At 44.7% G+C, this 20,987-nt stretch overlaps 1 protein-coding gene across 6 annotated transcripts in view; it reads right to left on the bottom strand.

The window, feature by feature from the left end:
• The window catches only part of SPTBN1 (spectrin beta, non-erythrocytic 1), a 197,656-nt gene that overhangs the window by 56,791 nt on the left and 119,878 nt on the right, over positions 1-20,987 (bottom strand). For all 6 annotated transcript variants that reach the window (XM_072742171.1, XM_072742170.1, XM_072742174.1 and 3 more), the window contains 3 exons: positions 14,317-14,468; positions 4,191-4,364; positions 383-474 (listed from right to left, as the gene is read on the bottom strand). In XM_072742171.1, the coding sequence (XP_072598272.1) occupies positions 383-474; positions 4,191-4,364; positions 14,317-14,468 (418 nt within the window). The remainder of the gene's footprint in view (positions 1-382; positions 475-4,190; positions 4,365-14,316; positions 14,469-20,987) is intronic.

Genomic DNA, 20,987 nt, shown 5'->3' with positions numbered 1-20,987 from the left:
CTACTCTTAAGTTGACTGTACAAAACCTCCCCAAAGCAGAAAATAATAAAAGGAGGAGAAAACCCACAATTGCTTTTTTAAAATATCATGGATGTGATTCTTTAACATAGTTTCAGGGTTTTAAAATTCAAGATATACTGTTCTCTGGAGCTTCCTTAATAAAGAGAGGGAAACTGTGGAGATGACAGGTCCAGAATATCAATCAGAACTCCTTCCACGCTGTGAGCTAGCTGAAATGTCAGTTATCAACTGCTTACGACATAACAAGACTTCTTGATGGAAGTAGTGGAAGAGATAGTTGTCAACACCTCAGAAGTGATGACTGCAGCGGGACTCTGTCCTGGGTGCAGTGGCCCCTGAACCCCTGTGAGTTCACACTCACCCAGCTGTCTTCATCTGGCACCACAACAGCAATGCATCCTTGGCAGATTTCTTCTCTTTGTTGTCTTCAGTTTCTACACTGATATCCTGGATCTAAGATTCACAAAGATGTATTAGCCGAATAGATGGGTCAGCTGCCTAATGGCAGTCACAGAAAAACAGATCTATATACATGAAAAATAAGCTTCAGATCACAACCTAACTGTGCAGACTATCTACTGTGCCAAAGCAAACTGCTTTCTTCAAGGTTTATCTCACAGAAACACCAACCAGGTTTTCTACTTTGCACAGAGGGAAGAAGTGAATACTACTTACCTGCATGACTTCCCAGAAACCCCCTTTAGGGGTCATTTCTAACCTCAAAATAGCCCATCTTTCCAACTACAAGTGCTCACCGTAAACACCCTGCACCTCATCAGACCCCAGAAAAATATCTGGTTCTAGTTTGTTATAACCAAATATTTTTCACATTAGGGTGCACATCCTCCATTGATGAGGACAGTATATTTACCTTTTCCTAAAAGTTGACCCAAATTCTCAGAGAAGTCACACACATGGTGGGCTTCGATGGTCTGTGGTATAGTTTTAATGTCTGGTTTCCTCAAACTCTTATGCTGAAATCTGAACTCCCAAAGGTAACAGTATTAGGATCCTAGCAGAGGGTAGGATCCTCATCAATAGGATTAGTGCCTTATAAAAAAGGCCCTAGAGAAATTCTTGGTTATCTTCCACCATGTGAGGACACAGTGAGAAGTCTGCCATCCAGAATAGGACCCTTCCCAGATCATGCTGGCATGGCCTCAGACTTAGCTTCCAGGACTATGGGAAATGAATTTCTATTGTTTGTAAGCTACCTTGTCTGTGCTGTTTTGTTATAGCAGCTCGAATGGACTAAGAGAGTCTGCATTCATAAGCCACTCATGGAGAGCATAAAAACTACACTATACACTGGCACCAACGTCTGACTGCCTGAATCTAAAACCAGGCTCTACCGCCTATTTTATGGCACTAGGCAAGCTCCTTAGCTTCCCATCTGATGAACGGCAACAGCAACAATGGCTGTCTCATGGCGCTACTGCATACTTAAATGAAGAAGGTAAATTAAGTGCTGAGCTCATAATAAGGAACTTTAAAAGTTAGCTCTCTGGATTAGAGACTGTCCTACCAGTTATGTGATTTTAGACAAATGCTCTAAATACTGCTTGTCTTTAAATTCTTGCCTATGATACTACAATGTGGGACGAGGATTGGGCGTAAATGGTATTGGTCTAGAAGGCCATCTGTCATTTTTTTAGCTTTAGCTATTCCAAGCTTTCCTCTCCTGGTCTGTAATGGTCCTTCCCATTTAATCTAAACACATGCCCCAGAATCTTTTTTGGAAGAGAGGTAAGAGGAGCGTAAAACATATAAATGTAAGATTAAAAAATCAGAAACTTTCAACTAGGAAAAACACCTAGAAGTTGAAATAATTATACTTCTAAGAAATAATCCTTTTTTGACTGTGATATGTATATGAAGTGTAAGTCTGCATAAACTTCAAACTCTATTATTAGAATCATTAGTTCCTGTGCAGAAAGTAAATGTGAAAGAATAACCTAATTCAAGGAGTAAGACACAGACTCATCAGGAAAGGCAGGTGGAATTCTACACATTAACCCCTGTCGACTTTCTTATGCTCTGTGTGAAGATGGGACTCTATTTCCAGACTTGGCATTTAGAGACACAGTATATCCTTCTGAAATGAAGACAGCTCCCTATTTACACGAGGCAAACTCAAAGACTTTCATTTCAGTTTCCTACAACATCCTTTTACTCTCTTCTAAAGCGACAGTAGAATAAAACCTGTATGTCATGTTTAGTATTTAATGGATACCTGCTATGCACAGACAGGGCAGGACACGTCCTGGGAGCTCTGGACAGACACACACACACACACACACACGTGTGCACACATACGCATTGGGAATGTAAGACAAGGCTGTATAATATTCAGGAGCTGGAGGAGACAGAGAGAGATCTCTGGAGAATACGGGGAGGCTTTCAGAGAAGGCAGAAAGTGAGCTGGGCCTTGGCTGATGTAGAATCAATACATATTTGTGGAATGAGTGAACATTTAATACAGCTGCTAGAGAAAGCCAGGTCACAAAGACACCAACACTGCAGGCCATGCAGTGACATCAACAGCCTATCTTGCCTCAAAGGAAAGAGAGAAAGTACATATCAGCATTTACAAGTTCAAGTGCAGAAAAAGACAAGCTGTCAGGAAGCTAATTAGTCAATGACTCAACTCAATTCATGCTGAGAATCCTGGAAAGGGCTGCATGTGCCAGCTAACCAACACAGGCAATGACCCGATGTGAAGAGAGGCCACCATCAGGATGCCCTTCCACGCTCTGATTACTACAGGCCAAGGCAAGAGAAATAAAACTTTTTACGCTACGAAACAAGTGAAGCTCAGAGGGTCCTACTAATTCCACCTCTGCTGGCCTAAGAATGAGTGCTATAATTGATGAATTTAATGGTATTCACTCCATTTTCAAATCATTTAGGAACTAAATGACAGAAACCTACATTGAGTTCTGTTTGCAAAACAGTCATTGACTGTTATAATTAACTCCATTCATGATGTCATCTTCAACAGTTCTCTCCTCAGAACCATTTAACTAGAATCACTGGGACTAAGACCTAGGGAATCTGAATTAGTAAAAAGCTATCCCAAGGCCTTAGAGGATCATGGAGGCTTGGGAACCACCAATTCAGGGAGTTTCTTTGGATAGTGCTGTTTTAGCTCCTACCCCTCCTCCCACATACACACCCAGAACACTGTTAACTCAAACCCACTCCCAGGGGAAATGAGAAAACGACTGGTTACACACTGATTTCAGAGTTTTAGGAAGAATACAAAGAGAGCTATAATTTGATTTGTTTTTGCCCTTTTTTGGTGAGATTTTTATTTAGCCAGAAAAATCAATCAGACTTTCTATCAAAGGGGTGGAGCAGGAAGGAAAGGCACAGAGAACAGAGCCACCCAGGAGACAGGACTGTTAGGACATTTGTTTGCAGAGTAACCTGACGCTTTGGTAAGAAGTGTTTCCTGCATTTCAATTCTAATTGAAAAGCATGAGCATGAAGCACTGCATGAAGAAAGAACCAGTAACCAGGCCGAAGGTGCTTCACCAGTGCTGAAATTCTGAGCTCTCTCCTAAAGGGTCAGAAGCAAGCACTGCAGTCCCGACTGGCTTCGTAATTCTGGATAAGGCTCCTCCCTTTCCTCACAAAATGAAGAAATTGGACAGAATGACCTTGAGAATACGTTCTGGCTTAGAGTACTTCTATACTTAGAGCCTTCCCTTGAGTATAACAAACCCATAAAATTGTCATCGATTCAAACAAGCCTAAGGCTTTTGCACATTTCCCCTGAAAACTGCTTCCTTGCATCCAAAGGAGAATAAGAGTGAAAAAGGAGCTCACCCTGTGTCATAAACCTAAAAATATTCCATGATACATGCTACGTTTTGGTGAAGTTCAGCCAGTCTAGTGCCAGTAAGCTAGCATCAACCACATCTTTCTATCTTTGCTCCTGAAGGCCACACCAGGCATTTGGAAGAGGTACCAGACAAGTGATGGGCAGGGATGTGGCCCAGAAACTTCCTTATCTGACAAGAGAACTTTTCAGGAAAAGCTGCCATGTGCCTACAGGTGGCTACATGTGACATACAGCTCCACACACCTGATTCTGGGATGCCGTTTCAACCTGGTCTTCTTGATCCCTCTGGAATGGGGAGAATCCTGAGACCAAGTGTCCTTACCTGGAAGCGCAGGATGATGGTCCAGATGAGGCCGAGGGTCAGCCGGTGGTTCCCATCGACAATGTCATGGGAGCCCATGTTCTCAAGATGGACTCTCTGCTCCTTCAGGAACTGAAGGGCTTTGTCCACATTCTCCAGACAGTGGATGCGCATCCGTCCCTTGGTGGGTTTAGGCTAGAAACGGGAGAACAGAAGGTGGAAACATCATACAACAGTGCAGAGAAAGGCTAGGAACTGCTTCCTAGAGTTTGCATGTGCCCATTCTTGCAGTAGTCTCCTACCGAAACCAAAATATTAAAAAAACCTGTGTGCTTACCCAGGACAAGGACAGTATTTACATCTTTACAAGAGAAAAGTTTACAGGCAGCCTGGGTGGCTCGGTGGTTTGGCGCCACCTTTGGCTCAGGGTGTGATCCTAGGGATGGAGTCCCATGTTGGGCTCCCTGATGGGGCCTGCTTCTCCCTCTGCCTGTGTCTCTGCCTCTCTCTTTCTCTCTCTCTCTCTCTTATGGATAAATAAATAAAATCTTAAAAAAAAAAAAAAAAGAGAGAAAAGCTTACTTAAGGGATGGTGGTCACTCTTCAGAGGTTTGCTTAATCACGCAAGGAACACAATTTACAAATGAGCACAGAAGCTAGAAGGTCAGACAGAAAGGAACCCCGTCTCCATGAAAGATTTCAGAGCTACTGTGGCCACCCAGTTTCCTATAGATGCATGGCAAACACCCCTGACGATTTTTCTGACTGCTCTAAACATAAAAATAGATTTGCTACTTGCGGGTCCGGGCTGTTTCCTAAGGCTGGCTCAAAATGAAAAGGGGACACGCTACCAAATGAAGAGAATTTCCAAGTAGCAGTTTTCATGATGGTTGCGGAGGGCTGAGAGAAAGGGTGACTCACAGAGAAGGATAAAGGAAAAGACGGTATGAGAGCAGTCTAATTTGAATACCCCAATGTCTCTTCTTTTTACCCAGTTATATCCAAACCAAGACACTCGGGGAAGGTGAATATTTTTAATAAATGAAGAAAAGATCAAGACACACGCACAGGAAATTCTCCATGGGTCTCAAGCAAGCTCATGCCCCCACTGCCTGGCCTGGCTCCGTCTTCCTCTCCTTTCTATTTCCCAGCATAGCCCCGCTAGCTTTGGCTGCGTCTCAAGCGGACGCTTCTTTCAGCTGTCCTGGGGCCTTTCCCTCTCATCTCTTTTCAACAACTGTGCACCTGACCAGGAAGACAGCTGTCAGCCCGCTGACTAGTGTGGCTTCAATCCCCAAGTGTCTTGGCGTCTAGGCCTGCAGAGCAATGAGGACAGGGCCATCCTAGTAACTGTAGCACACAGTCCCCAAGTGTGCCTTGAAGGGTGAGAGGAGCAATGTGGATAGAATCCGAAGGGGCTAAAGAGGAGGGGAATAGAGAGTAGACTGGAGGGCTGTCACTATCTTCCCAGGCTCCATCAGGTATAACCACTCTTTTTTTCAGAATGATCTTGAAAAACTCAAATGCAAACAACACAAGACCTTCCAAGCCTCTATTCTCTCTCAAAATCTCAATGGAACATGTGTTCCTTCCCACATGAATGTGGGTACAAGGTTTAAGTGGGGGAGGATGATGATAAAGGTCCATTTCCCTGCAGGTTGACTAAGTCTAATGCCACATCACAGGGACCCCATGTGGGAGCTACTAGCCATGCCAGATGAGCTATGGATGGTTCACTGCAGACCCAGATGCAACTCAGGTCCCTGAAAAGCATCAGCCATTGGAAACACCAGGGCATAAGACACAGGAAGGAACTGGAAAAAAAAAATTTTAGACAAACCTCTTCTGGTTAAAGATCAGACTCCTTCAAATGGTTAAAAAACAAACTTCATGAACTTCCAAAAGTCAGGGGGGAAAAAAGGGAAAACTTTCAGGAACCACTCCTCTTTTTTGCAATTCTCCCCAAATCAATCCAAGATTGGGGCAGAGGGAAGAACTCCTCCCTAAAATTTCCTACTGCTCATGCCTTTGATCTTTTCAATCATCAAACATGAGCAAACCAGCCCTATGTAATATGCTTCAGTTGGACAATTGGGCATAGAACACAACAACCATGCTGTTGAAATGCCTGTATTCGTTAAAATTTCCCCGCTTTCTAGCAAATCAGAGCCTCACTTCTCAACTGTTTACCCATAAATGGTTAGAATACCAATAATTATCTCAAAGGGCTGCTACACATAAAGGAAATGGTAAACTAATCATTATGGCATTCTCAAACACACAAAATGTCTCTCTATTAGCAAAGAGTACCTCAAGTATTTTCCTCCCAGCAATTCTACTTACTTAAAAAAGAAGGACTCTCCCCTTTCCCTGTGTTTAGATATAGTACACCTCTCCAGAGGCAACAGGAAATATTTAGGTTCTAGACAGAACTTTCCCACTGAGAAGTTGACATACTTCAAGTGAAAGGCAAGCTTTTGCTCCCTTTCCAACCAGGGCCCCACAGAATGGCTCCTGCAAAGAAGGGTGGTGAGAAGAAGGGCCATTCTGCCCCCCCGCCCCCGAGGCAGTGACCAGAGAATACACCATCAACATTCTCAAGCACATCCACGGAGTGGATTTCAAGAAGTGCACCACCCTCAGGAGCTCGGAGATCTGGAAATCTGCCATGAAGGAGATGGGAACTCCACATGTGCGCATTGACACCAGGCTCAACAAAGCTGTCTCAGCCAAAGGAATCAGTAATGTTCCATACCGTACCCGTGTGCAGTTATCCAGAAAAGGTAACGAGGATGAAGATTCACCAAACAAGCTCCATACGCTGGTTACCTATGTACCCGTCACTGCTTTCAAAAATCTACAGTTAACGTGGATGAGAACTAATCACTGATTGTCAAACAGAGGTACAAAACCGCTTCCAAAGGTAAGCTCAACACCAGGAGAAAATATGCCTTCAGACAGTGATAACGATAATACTGTTCCTCTAATACTGACACCCCAAATTAAATTCTGGACTGCAATGAAAAGAAAGAGTGGTAGAGCAAAACATGGCTGGCTGGTGTCCAGATGGAGGGGGAAAAGGATGTGAAAGTACCCGAACCTTGACACTTAAGTGAGAATGAGAACCCTGTAGTTCAAAGCTCATTAGGAAACAAGTCTGAGAAACAGGATTTACAGACATTTTAAATGTTACTACTGTGCTGCAGCTACTGATTCAAACTGGGCTAACTGCTACCCAGGAACAATTAGTGGATGTGCTTTACCACCTCACTCACTGTACCACCTTCACGTTTCGCAACACTTCCTCACATTTCAACTCAGCTGAAGCTTACTCATCTTCACTGGCACAAGTCACTCCTTCTAAACCAAAGAAATAAATAAGACATGATGAGATTAAGTGATACACTGGTGGCCTGACAGGAGGAGGAGTAAGGACCAGGACTAAGACCTAAGGATATCAGCTGCCAGGTCTCCTGTTGTGTTTGCTTCAGAGAGGGCTGCTAGCATGTTTTAGGGCACAGCAAGATGGGCAGGTTCAGGAAGCAATGGTTAAAGGAAATTAATTTTAAGAAGTATGAATGATCTCACAGAGCAGTACACTGAAACAAACTGGTCACCAGAACTGCAGAGCTCCCAAGATCTAAAAATTCTCAGCTGCCACTGACTGAGCAACTCCGCTAACCTCTTTGTGAGGTGGGTAATAACAGTTATCACATTTAATCCTCACAGTAACACTGTAAGATAATCACCACATTACGGAGGGGAATACGCTGGTTTAGACAGATGGGAGTAATCCATGAAGCTGGTTCCTAAGTGGCCGGCAAGGACTCCAAAGCTCATTCTCTTCATGCTACACCAAGAACCAAGAGGGGCACATATTGCCACGTGAGAGGAAACAGACTCAGTTCCCATCTGGCAGAGAGTTTTCATTTTTTTAAGAGCTATTTTTGTATTACTAAACTTCCATCCTCTTAAAAGGAGAAGAGAGATAACAATGGAGAAAACTGAACACAATGGAACCGGGGGAGGGGTGCAGTCCTCAGTAATAAACACTTTCCTGAAACCACGCCCCAAGAGCCACTGATCGTGCCAAGAAAAGGAGTGTCCCCCGTGTTGCCTCCATTCATTGTTGTCATATTTCCCGTGACACTGGCGCGTTCCCACGGCAACATGTGTGTTTCTGTCCTGTAGGTCATTTCTGAGGCAGCAGCCTGAAATGTCGTTCACGTGGAAACAAGGATCGATACCAGCCCCATATGTGACTCAGAAACAAGTGGTGGTGGCAATGGCAGTGGCAGTGGCAGCAGGAGATTGGTTCCTCTGAGGAAATGCCTTTTTTACGGATCCTCCTTTAAATCATTTTAACAAGCTTCCCTGCTCATCCCACACCACGGCCCATGTTCCTGTGTTTTGTAGGCACTTTTCCTGTTTTCCTTCCCAAGGTTCCCTCTGTCCCTTCTAGTCCCAAATCTTTATCAACCATAGCCTCACCCCCAAACCCATCTTTTTTCGGACTCCAAAGGAGTGAAAATTATAGGGCTAAAGAACCACTGCTAGCATCTGAAAACACAATTCTAATCGCTTACTAGAGCAACTTATCGGCACCCTGCCTCAGAGAAGCAGCATGGCCCTGGGCAAATCATATGTGGACCCAATGCCTTTAGAAAAGAACAAAGGAGCCGGATGGTCCCTGGTCTACCACCTTGCCTCCAAGGCCTGCTCATCCTTGAGTTTGAGTCTATTATACCCTGCAGGGTGTCAGGATTTGCAGAAATACAGAATAACCACAATGGCAGGGTTTTGTCAGAGCCTAGAGATGGCAAAGAGAAAACAAATGTTTCCCAGAGCTGATGTGACCTCCTTGAATAAAAGAGGAAGGCAAAGAGGAGGATTTCTTGCAGGGGTTTTTGGTAGGCCCCTGGGAGCTGGGCCACCCTAGTAACTGCCACTCCCTCAGATTTTCTCTATGGATATCCCAAGTCACCTTGAAGTCACCTTCAAGAGCAATAACTCTCCAAGGGTTGCAGGGTGGACACACCACCAGCTCTGGGAAGCAGGAGAGGCTACCACACACCAGCTGGATGGCCTGGCTGGCCCTTATTCTCTCTCAGAACCCATGAAATGGAGGGATCTAACTTAGTGGTCACCAAAGTGACCAGCTATAAAATACAATGTATGTGCTGGAAAGTGGAAAGCTTGCTAATGTGCAAGGTGAATCCTAATGTGCCCACTGACCCCTTGTGTTAAGTGAAAGAGGAAATGGAGAAAAGACACTAACTAGTCTCCACATACCAATGTGACAGACACCTGCTTATGTCTTTGTCTTTTGATCAAGAACAGTTTCACCACACACACAGCTCTACTGAATACAGATGGTAGGATGGGAAGCACTAATTCCACAATCTCCTCTAATACAATACATAGCCAAACTCACTTCACACTAAGGCCCAAGTCAAGCTCTGACCCTCAACAAAAGTATAACTGATTTTTGTCCAATTAAAGTTAATCAAGGAACACCACACTGTGCTCTCCCAGGTCCTGCCTGTCTCCTTTCTGGCTGGGACCTCTCCCAATTATGATTTCCTTCAGCAGGGCTCAGCGGGAAAGGAAGGTGGACTGGAGTTCATGTTCTATTACTCACTAGTGACACTGGCCTAGGGCAAGATCCTGGTCACTTCTCCCTACGTCGTCCATAAAGTCGAACTGCCACTTTGTCAGACAGGGAGAACTTATTAGATCACGGATGTGACAGTACACAGTAAAAGCAATACAAGCTCAAGTCACCATCATCACTCCTTCCAAAAACAATCTGCTGGGATACTTTCCCACACCAGTTCCTTCCTGATGCCCACCACCAAATGTGCTCCTCACTGTTCCTCAGAGCAGACACCGGACTCTTACCGTCTCTGGCCATCCACATCTGAACCCTTCCTCCTGGATCCTGCTGGAACCCCACCCACTTGCTAGGACTGCCTGACATGCCGTCCAGAAGGCACAATGCCCCTTCTGAACTCTAGGGCTCTGAAACCATTCAACTCGTACTTTATCATGTGTACCTATTACTATTAATTCACTTTTTGCACTAATAGCAGTAAAATTCGGCTGCAATTTAATAGGGTGTTCTTTTGTGGCCAGTTGTTCAGAACAAAAGAAAATTCTCCCCAACAAATGATATTACAAATGAAAGGCAGATTCTGTGGCCAGTTCACAAAACCCCATTTCAACAACACATGCCAGTATGGCTCTCCTAACAAAGGCTTTATGTAAAACTCACAGCAGTTCAACATGGGATTTAAGGCTTAACAAATCTCGAGGTAAATCTATCTTCCCCACCTAGCTCAGCCTGTTTTGGAATTAACGGTGGCAAAGAAAAAAGAAATCCCATTGTTGTTGATTTCTCTTCTTTGATGCTGATTAACAGAGTAAGAAGACAGGAAAATCACGGGCAAGCAAAAATCAGTGATATGTGCTTTGGAAATGGCAGAGGCTGGGGGGAAGGGCAGAGGTGTTCAGAAATCCTTGTCCTCTCTGGGTCAGAGGTGAGTGCTCTGTTTGGCAGGAACAAGGCAGAAAACTGGCAGTCTCAGAACCATTCTTTATTGCTGAAGCCCATGGAGGAAAGGGGGCAGGCACAGGCAAGCCTCAAACCTCAGCTGTGATCTATGGGCTCCACTTCACCACCAAAGTCCACGTCTGACAATATTATTCCCAAGGTCCTGGGGTCTGGGACCAATGACAAAGTGACTGGCACAGGTTCTGTGGTCACAGCTTTTATCTGCTCAGATGATGTTAAGTCAAGGGCGGGCCTATATTTTTAAAGGGAATTTTAACACAACATCTTTATGAAGAGTTATAGTCCATTGTAATTTCAGATTAAGATACTGGAGAAAAAAACTTTTTTTGGGGGGGGGGGGGAGGGTCAACAACCCAACCCCACCCAAGTACAAAAGGCTTCTTTGGGGACGCCTGGGTGGCTTAGTGGTTCAGCATCTGCCTTCGGCTCAGGGGGTGATCCCCAGGTCCAGGATCAAGTTCTGCACTGGGCTCCTTGAGGGGAGCCTACTCCTCCCTCTGCCTATGTATCTGTCTCTGTATGTCTCTCATGAATAAATAAATAAAATCATAAAAAAAAAAAAAACAACAAGAAAGGCTTCCTTGACTCAGCTTCAGAATTTCCTCACTGCTCCACAGACTAACATAGACATGGTGAAGACAGGGACATCTCCAGACATACATCCTGTCCAAGCCAGGACCACAGAAGATTTCTGCCTTCTGACATTCCCAAAACAGAAGAATCAAGTGCCTTGATAACCTAAATGCCTACTTAAAACTTGCTGAAATGTAATTCAAAATTTTACTGAGCCAAAATGTGGACGGGGTTAGAGTGGAATTATCTGGATCATTAAGCTGATGTTTCTTTGAACCTTTTTACTCAGTAAAATTCAGATAAATTTCCTCCTCTGTAAAGGATTAACTGGCTCCAAGAATCTATTAATAAAATAAATTTAGATACTGCAGTTCCTCAGACATTCATTTGTTACCTCCTGTCAAGCTGATGGTAAGGCAAAGGGCTAAAATGCCGACTAAGACACAGGTCCAGATGGAAGGCAAATGTTCATGTCACACAGGGTTTGGGATCATTGGTGCAGAAAGCCCAGAGCTGACTGAGTTGCTATCTGACCATACACATTTAGCTGTAGACAAGAATTTACCCGAGCCTGGAAGCTCTAACCATCTCATTAGTTTTATACTCTGAATATGCAAGGATCCTTTGGGACAAGCCCTCTAGAAGGTCATCTCGTTCAGAGAATATGTTTAACTTGAGTCCCCAGCATCCTCTGCAGCCAGAGCAGAGAATAGTTTGTGTTCCCTCCAGAAAGCACCATGAACCAAATAACCCATGGGCCAAATGGGCTGAAAATCTTCAGTCTGAATGAACAAGAGCTTTAGCCCTATCTATGGTATCTGTATTTTTGGAATAAGATTTAATCAGACTGCCCAACCTATAATCAGGGTTGGCTGTGAGGAATGAATAATTCAAGAAGTTAAGGCACTGGGGGTTCACAAAGTGGTATGTCAATGCTAAACACAATTTCTGGCACTGACTGCCTGAGAGGCTGGGAATGGTGCCCATCCGATGTTCTTCCCCTCCCCTACTCTCCTAGGTCGCTGGATGGCTTCAAAAAAAAAAAAAAAAAAAAGGGAAAGGAAAAAAAAGGTATTGCTAACTGCAAATAAAGAGAGGAGTGGGAGGGGATCTGCATGTGACTAAGAATTATGCTTTGTTAGTTGCTTTCTTTTTCCCTACTAAAGTTCCTGTTACCCTGTTCAGAATAAAGGGCAATGAGACTGATCCCATTTGTTATGGGAACATTATCAAGGACACAATCTTCTTAGTGTTAAAGAGTTACGGATCTTCAAAGGTGAACACTTTCCTTCCTACATACAGCCTGGAAGACTGGACCCTAGTGTTACCAAAACAAATGTTTAAATTTCTATCCACATAACCTTTACTGATTTTTTTTTTTTTTTTAGCTAGTTTCAAAATCAAACAAAATCAATAAATAATCACACCAGGTCAAACATTTAAGAAGAAAAAAAAATTGAGAGGCAGGGAGAAATGTCTGCTTACAAAAATTAAATTTAGGGGCGCTTGCTTGGCTCAGTCAGTAGAGCATGCGACTTGATCTTGGTGCTTAAGTTTGAGCCCCATATTGGGTGTAGAGATTACTTAAAACTTTTAAAAACAAAAAAAAACCCCCAAAAATTAAAGGTGCAGATCACAATAATTCAACCCTATGTTCTCACACAAGACGTACTTCAAAAAACAAATCAAAATGCAGTAAATGATGGGCCTGTATCTTCTCCACATGAATCCTACTGCCCATAATCTCACTCTATAAAAACTACCTTCAGGGCAGCCATCAGATCTTGGGCGGAAGCCTTTTTTTTTTCTAGTTTGTTTAGCTTGACTCCACCCGAAACTCTCAAAGATGATGAGGTAAGAAGACCTGCATGCTTGGGGAACAAAGAGCATAAATAAAACTCACTACAGATGAGCTAGCGCTTATCTTTTAAGGGACTCTGTTCTTGAATAGAGGGGCAGGGAGAGAGAAAACATGTGTTTTTTACCTAGGCTTGAGGGGCTACGTTTTTGGTAGGCCAATGGTAGGGCAGGGTACAACCTTAGCCCCTTGCCTATGGTCAGAGGTGTGGGGGTCAGTCTGCACACAGGCCCACGTGGCTGTCAAGTTATGGGGTGGAGCTCAAGTTAAAAATAAGGCTTTCTGGCAGTCCTGACAACTGCCCAGCATCATATTTTCCTGGTGATGTCACTACAGATGTGGGGCTCTATCCCTGGGCGTCAGCTTTTGGCTCAGTCCCACCACCACCTATGGAACTACATGTGCTCTCGTATAATATGGCATCTATTTTCAAATTGAGGCGAGACAAAACCTGTTGGGTCAGTTATGGTGACTGGCTTAAGGTTCATAAACAAATGTCACATCAGAGAAAGCTGCAGTAGCTCTGGGAAACAAAATGGGGACAGGATTTTCAGCGTAGGCTGACAATTCCCCTGCCCAAAAAGGCACTGCGAATTGATCAGAAGCTCTGAGAGTTTGCAAGGAGATGACACAACACCAGCCTCTCCCTCCACCCTCAAAATAAAAAGTATGCAAGGAAGAAAGCAAAAAACATCAGAGACTACTGAATTCAATTCTTGCCACCTGGTAACGGCAGCTCAGATTTTCCAGAGAATCAGTAAGAAACAGATTTTAAAATTATTCCATGATCTGGTGGGACAGAGATTCATCTTGGAGCCAATACCCAAGTCTGGCCCTTCAATTTCCAGCACTGTGCCCTGTTAAACAGGGGACATCAGCCAAGATCTTTCAGACTAGGGGTAGTAACCTCACAAATTCCCAGAACGAGGCCGCTTAATTACAGTTCAAGAACATCACCTAGACTCACAATGCTACATGGGTTTTTTTTTCCCCAACATGCTTATCTCACGTAGCCAGATTCTCTTTCTCAAAAACCTCAATCATTAATGGCAAAATTCACCAGGAAACACAAGTACACACTTGATTTTTCAAAAACTTCTCCGACCTATGGTGCAAAGTCACTTAATAACATTCCCACTTACCAGCCTCTCCCCAGAGAGGACTTCCAGCAGCTTGATGAGCATCCGTCCATCTCGAAGGTCAGTGTACAGGTCTGTGATCCTGCAGGACACTCGGGCAAGGTGGGAATTGACCCACTTGGTGAAGGTCTTCTTTTGCACAGCCTCACGCTCATCTGCAGGTAGAAGAGAGCTCAATTTACTGTCAGTTACAGCATGGCAGCAGCAGCTATGTGCCAGCAGGGTCACAAGACCCCAGCCGAAGGAAGAACAGGAAAACAAAACTCTAAATGAAACTTCAACTTAGGGGCACCTGGAGGCTCAGTGGTTGAGTGTCTGCCTTTGGCTCAGGTCGGGATCCCAGAGTCCTGGGATAGAGCTCTGCATCAGACTCTCCACAGGGAGCCTGCTTCTCCCTCTGCCTATGTCTCTGCCTCTCTCTGTGTGTCTCTCATTAATAAATAAAATCTTAAAAAAAAAAAAAAAGGAAAGAAACCTCAACTTAGGTCCCCTTAAGCATGATCAACTCTTTAGGAATATAAGAACTGCACAATCCCTGAAGATACTGGAGCCTTTAAGCACACCACCAGCAGAACATCCTTGCTCTCACTCACTTCATTTTCTCTCCTCTCTGCTTAAGAGAGCCAAGAGGATACAACAGATCACAGGAGGGTCTGGTGCAGCCCTGCCCAGGAGCATAACATTTGATAAAGTTTCTAATGTATATGTTACAACTACTATTATACCTCCAAAAGGAGTGTTAGTATATGGAGGGACATGGGGCAGAAATGCTAAGGAGACAGCAAGAAATTTCTTCCCTCATGTACAAAGGATCAGAAGATGAATTTATTCATGACCTTGATTTGCAATGACACTCTCACCTGCTAAATCAACACGCTTCATGAACAACAGAGAGAATGGCAGGTAAGATGGTAATGTACAAAGAGATCGGACTAGGCACTGGGAGAGCAAGACCTGGGCCAAGGTTTTGCCAAAAATGTTTCGACATACTGGGTTCAGGGTCCCCTTCTATAGGATGAGTGGACAGCTATAATTTCCAAACTTCAACCATTCATTGAAAAGGCAACTGCCAGTTTATGGTCTAAAGTGTGGTAGTTGAACATCCAAATCATCCAGGAAACAGTATTAAGTTTAAGCCTCAGTGATCAAGTTCCATCCAATTCAAAGCCTAAAACTCTAGACACATCTGCCCAGAACTGGTCTTTCACATCCATACAAACAGGCTTCCAATCTTCTTGCCTCCGCAGAATATTCTAAATGCAGGCTGCTGAAACCTTCAACAGGGATACACAGAATGTACCCCACATCCATTTGTATTCACAGACTTTTTTTTTTTTTTAGAAATACCCTTCTGTCAGTCACCCACCCCACTTCTGTTTCTATAGCATGAATTTATGCCAAAAGACCTCAGATCTACTTCTTCTGGTGTAAGCCTAAACCCACCAAGATGTTTATGCATTAATCTATAATAAAGAGAGCAGGGGATCCCTGGGTGGCTCAGTGGTTTAGTGCCTGCCCTTGGCCCAGGGCGTGATCCTGGAGTCCGGGGATCAAGTCCTGCATCAGGCTCAAAAAAAAGAAAGCAGACCCCAATAGTTTTTTGTTTTTTTGTTTTTTTTTTTTAATGTATTTCACCACTGCTAGGTGACAACTAAAAAGCCACTCTTGCTTACAGGGCATGTACCTGGTAGCCTGGGGATACTGGGCTCCCAGCACGGCCAAAGCATCTTGGGAGGTCTACCTGGAAGGCTCTGTTGAGGCCCCCAGACACTCCACCACAGGGAGGGAGCCAGGCAGAGACCACAGGGGGTGAGCCTGTACTGCTGCCAGCCTGGCAGGTGAGGCAGCTGGCCACCTGCTGCAGGGAGCAGCTCCTCACAGCTCAGCCTTTCTCTAAAGGAACAGTCTGTCCAGCGGGGAAAGAGGGCCTTTTCCTAGGACAAAGGCCAACTCAAAACAGACAAAGGATTAGAGAGGGCAGGACTGGGGAAATGAGAAAATGGTATAAAGGACACAGTGCAGATGAAAAAGGAGCTGTACCAATAACATCATGGTAAGGCACAGAGAGAAGATCACATGCATTATTAATCACACAATCATCATGATGGATGGCAACTTCATGACACTGACACAGGGAGCTATATTTTTTGGACAAAAATTGGCACTGCTGAAAGAGCTAGTCCAGAGCAGAATACAAGGACGTTAAGCCCCTCCTAAGTACATTTCACCAAAAGCAAGTAACTCCTGGTTCAGATGTATTTAGGGTCAACTAATTTTTTTTTTAATTGTAATACATTTTATGTGCTACCCTGGAGTGGGAAATGTCTTTAATAAAGCCCTTGATGGGTACTGAGATGGTTATTAAAGGGTTTGGGCTCAAAGTCACTACCACACCCAGCCTATCAAGGGAACAAGATCAAAATGAAAACCTGCTTAGATTATGGTATTTCTAAATAAACAAGCACAAAAGGTGTTCCTCAGCCAAACGTCACTCCTTTGGTGAATCTCACATTACAGAAAAACACTCCTGGTCTCTTTCAGGTTCTGAATTAGCAGGTTCCTTTACGAGGGGATTCCAAGGATTTGCTTCAAAAGACAGTAAGTGCACTCACTCCGCCAGCACGGAGCCCAACCTGGAGAGGTCACTGGCGAGGTCACTGGTGGAGCAGAGAAGTGACCAAGCAGAAATAAAACAGGCTGAGGATCTGTGTGAGCAGTGCTCTGCGGGTCCCCAGAAGCACAAGAAAAAGGTAGAGAAGAAGAGAACTTTAAAAAGAGAGAGAGAGAGAGAGAGAGAGAGAAAAGAGAGCTTGCTCTCTTGTCCTCATGCTGCTTTCTCCTAGGCTCCCCACCCGCTCCCCCACGGCTTCTGAGCAGGCCCCAGGGTGCGTATGCGTGTCAGCCAAGTCACATAAGGCCTAAGTTCCTCTAGCTCGTGCCACGCAGTAGAAAAGGCACTGGACCAGAACCAACACTGTCACGGCACACGAGGGGCAGGAAACAGGCTCAGCAGAGAGACACGAAGTCCAGGCAGCCCAGGGTGTCCTCTTACAATGACGGCTTGGCGAACAACAAACACTTCGGAGGCCGGAAGGAGGGAAGGGGAGGGAAAACAATCTACCCGCCAGACTAGCTGAGGATGAGGCTGCATGTCCTTGGGGACTCCGTCCTTTGTTCCACCCTTCCTGGGAAGGCACAATGACATCACCCCTGCACTCACAACCCAGCGAGACTGGGGAAGATTAGGCCAGCCGCCTGCCTGAGGAGGAGCAGGAGGCCCTTGGCACGGAGGATGGAAGACAGTCCAGAGGCGTTTCCAAGCTTGAGCTGCTGTCCCTGTGCCAGACTGTCTGAGGAAGTGGTGGGAGGAGCAAAGAAAGGAGAGCCCACTTCCAGTTCTACCTGTATGAGGCCAATCTGGTAACAAGAAAAGGGAGCCCTTGCAAACTCCATATTGATTCGGTTATTTAGACCAGTGGTTCTCAACTTCCCATGGGACACTTAGCAATGTCTGGAGACATTTTTTTATTGTCTCGCCTTGGGGGTGGGTGCTACATACAGTGGCATCCAGTGGGTAGAGGCCAGGGATCCTGGTAAACATCCTACAGTACACAGGACGGCCCCCACAACAAGGAATTATCCAGCTCAAAATGTCAGTAGTGCCCAGGCTGGGAAATCCTAGTGTAGACATTCTGGGCTCCCACCAAAGGAGATGGCATTCGTAGTGCCTCAGACTACACTTCCCAGAGAAAGACACATGAGTTGGGGTGTCATTACTCTCTTAGCCTACACCCCAAGGCTTTGTGACCCTGATGGTTTGCATGTTGGCTGTAGCAGGAGAACTGTCTACCCTCAACCCCATTCATCCCACAAAACACTTACTACTTCCTTCCAGAAAGAGCAGTAGCAGTTGCCACTGCCTCTGCCTCCAGGACAACCACAGAGGTAGGCTCAGTCTGCGCCAGTGTGACAGTGGGCATTTCTGTCCCCCAAGCTAAATCCCCCAAGTTGACATGGCTGAGCCTGATGCTGGGGCAGGTTCACCATTCCCCCATCTTTACCCGCCCCACCCCCCCCACCCCCCCCACAACTCTGTCCCTAACCTGGTAAGTGCTGTTTCCAAGCCCTGTTCTGTTTAAGTACCTCTCAGCTGTGTCGGTCCATGGCCCCCACCTCCACCTCCACAATGTATCTATTTAGAGGGACTGACCTAAGGTGGCTCTAGCATTAGATGAGAGGAGGTGAAGTGCACAGCATAGTGCCTGGCTAGTTGTAACTGTTCACTAAATCACCTCCTTCTCTGCTGGCCCAGCAGAGCACGGCTCTCATCAATTCACACCATCTGAGATCCAGGATCATGAAGCCATATGCCTGCAGGGTGGGCTTTAGAAGTCCTCTAAAACAACAGAGGAACTTACACTTCCTCTGCACACCTCTTTCAAAAGCAAAAATATCCCTTCTACTGTACCTGGGCTAGCTATTTAAAAATCCCAGAAAGGGAGAAAACTATGTGTGTGTACGTGGCAGTAGACTATTAATAGCTGTATAGAAAGAAAATAACTTGTTCTTTCTTATTATTAAAATAATAGTGGCATCACTGAGACTTACTATGTCTATGTATCTATCTATCTATGTGCTTTATTTATAGTTCCCATAACTACTCCATCACGTAGAATTAGTAACTTTCTGGGCAGGCTGGTTGCAAAGCCTGGGTTCTCAACCACTATGCCATAATGCCTCCAGCAAATTTTAAAACACAAAACCAAACATGTGTCCATGACACAAGATATAGAATCATCTATCACCTCACTATCCTAGCTCAAGTCCTTATTTTGTGAAAGGGTTTGATCCATCACCAAGTAACTCCAACTCAAATTATTGGACAGTGTCTCAAACCAGTCTAGATATGTCTCTATGGCCCAGTAAGACTCGCTCCACCTACAGAGCTACAGGGAATGTGGGTCTCCTCACTCCTCCACATAAGGGCCTTCAGGTTTAAGCACTCCTCACCAATACCTCTTTGCAATGAGTGGTACAATGTGGTAGATGGAGTGAAAACCAAGATGGTACCTGAGGACACGACCACCTTTGGCAGCCTGGTATCAATGCATATGGACGGATGGAAGACAGGACTTGAGGCACTTGCAGTGCTAGCAGCCCAGAGACAGGAAACAAGGGGAACTGGGTGAAGAAGGGCAGAAAGAACCAGAAGGGTGCTTTGTGAGTCTATGTGTTAATGCAGGAGTAGGAGTCAGGAAAAGCTTAAAGCTACTCTCAAAATAAGCCTCCCAGACCCGCCAATTCTACCAAAATGTCCTCAGAGCCCTGAAAACGTGGGAATCAGAAGTGGTTCCAGGTGAAGATCCAGCCAGCTAATTCTTTGGCACCACAGGCTCAGGAAAATTATCCAGCCACCTGGAAAATGAGAACTACTGAGAAGCACAAGAGAAAACTCAACCTTGCGTGAGTGGCCAACACCTGTGACAGCTTCTGATCCCTGGAAGAAGTGAACTGTAGGTAAAATTCTACTATGGTGCACTTTCTTAGTAACAATATTTGGTAAGATGGTGTGCCTACAGTTCACCATCATGCATCTGAACAGGAACTTACACTTCCTCTGCACACCTCTGTCAGGGAGGTGGGACACAAGAGGCATCTCCATCAAAGCTCAAGGCTTGGTGAAGATAAGGGCTGCTCTGCATTACCAGCCACTAGGGGCAGGGCGGGCATATGCTGGGTGTCCTTGGGTGTTGCTGTCTCTTCCACTGTTCAGTCAGGTTAAAATAAATTAGTACGCATGGCTACACCTTCTTTTCTAAGTACCTAGATTCACTGTTTTTGTGTTTGGACAAAGATGGCTTACTGAAAAGAGATGAAACGTTTATAACAGAAATATTCTTGCCTAATTTTAACCAAAAGGCTTTGAATATCCTCTCCATCACCATCCCCTTTGAAGCTCTTAACTAACTTCTGTGCTTTTTAGGGAATGACCATTATCATACTGGATAAGGCCTCAACATTTATTTATGCTGCAGAATTTGCTGCAACTGGAAAAACGAACACCATTTTAGTGTAAGTTAAGCTAAAGGAGACAGATATAGCTCTGATGAACAGAAGGGCATTGTGTGATAGAAATAATTGTATAGCATCTTTGGCAACACCCCATGATAGTGCTAAACACAACCACATTCACCATATGCTACAATTCTGGCTATGACAGGGGATGGGAGCCAGGAGTGAAGAAAGGCCTGAAGGCATGGAACATATCTGGATGGAAAATCAGGGAAATACAGAAACAGGAACTGACCCTATTCAGTATTCCCTCAAAGACTAGGTTTATACCTGGCTGCAGACAGCATATAGTTCTACTTTCCAAACAGTATGAATCTGCTGGTATAAACCAAGAATATTTTCTCATCAGGATCTTCTTCAGTTGCGGTAAGATAGTGGCTTAAGGAAGAGGTACAATCATGTACAATTTCTCTGTGTACAGACTGATGGCTAAGTTATGTGTAGATGTGGGTTCACAGAAGGAATGGAGAAACCAGAATGGAAGCTGAAGACAAATCAAAAGGAGGTGACAGAGCCAGCATCCCATGAACACTGCTCCATGACTAGCTATTTAAATGGACAATATTACAGTTATCTGGGTAAGGACTAACCTAAAGTCAAGA

This window comes from Vulpes vulpes, chromosome 16 (assembly GCF_048418805.1).
Source record: "Vulpes vulpes isolate BD-2025 chromosome 16, VulVul3, whole genome shotgun sequence".
NCBI classification, from domain to species: domain Eukaryota; kingdom Metazoa; phylum Chordata; class Mammalia; order Carnivora; family Canidae; genus Vulpes; species Vulpes vulpes.
Note: the sequence above shows the minus strand (reverse complement) of the source record. Positions and strands in the feature narration are given on the sequence as shown.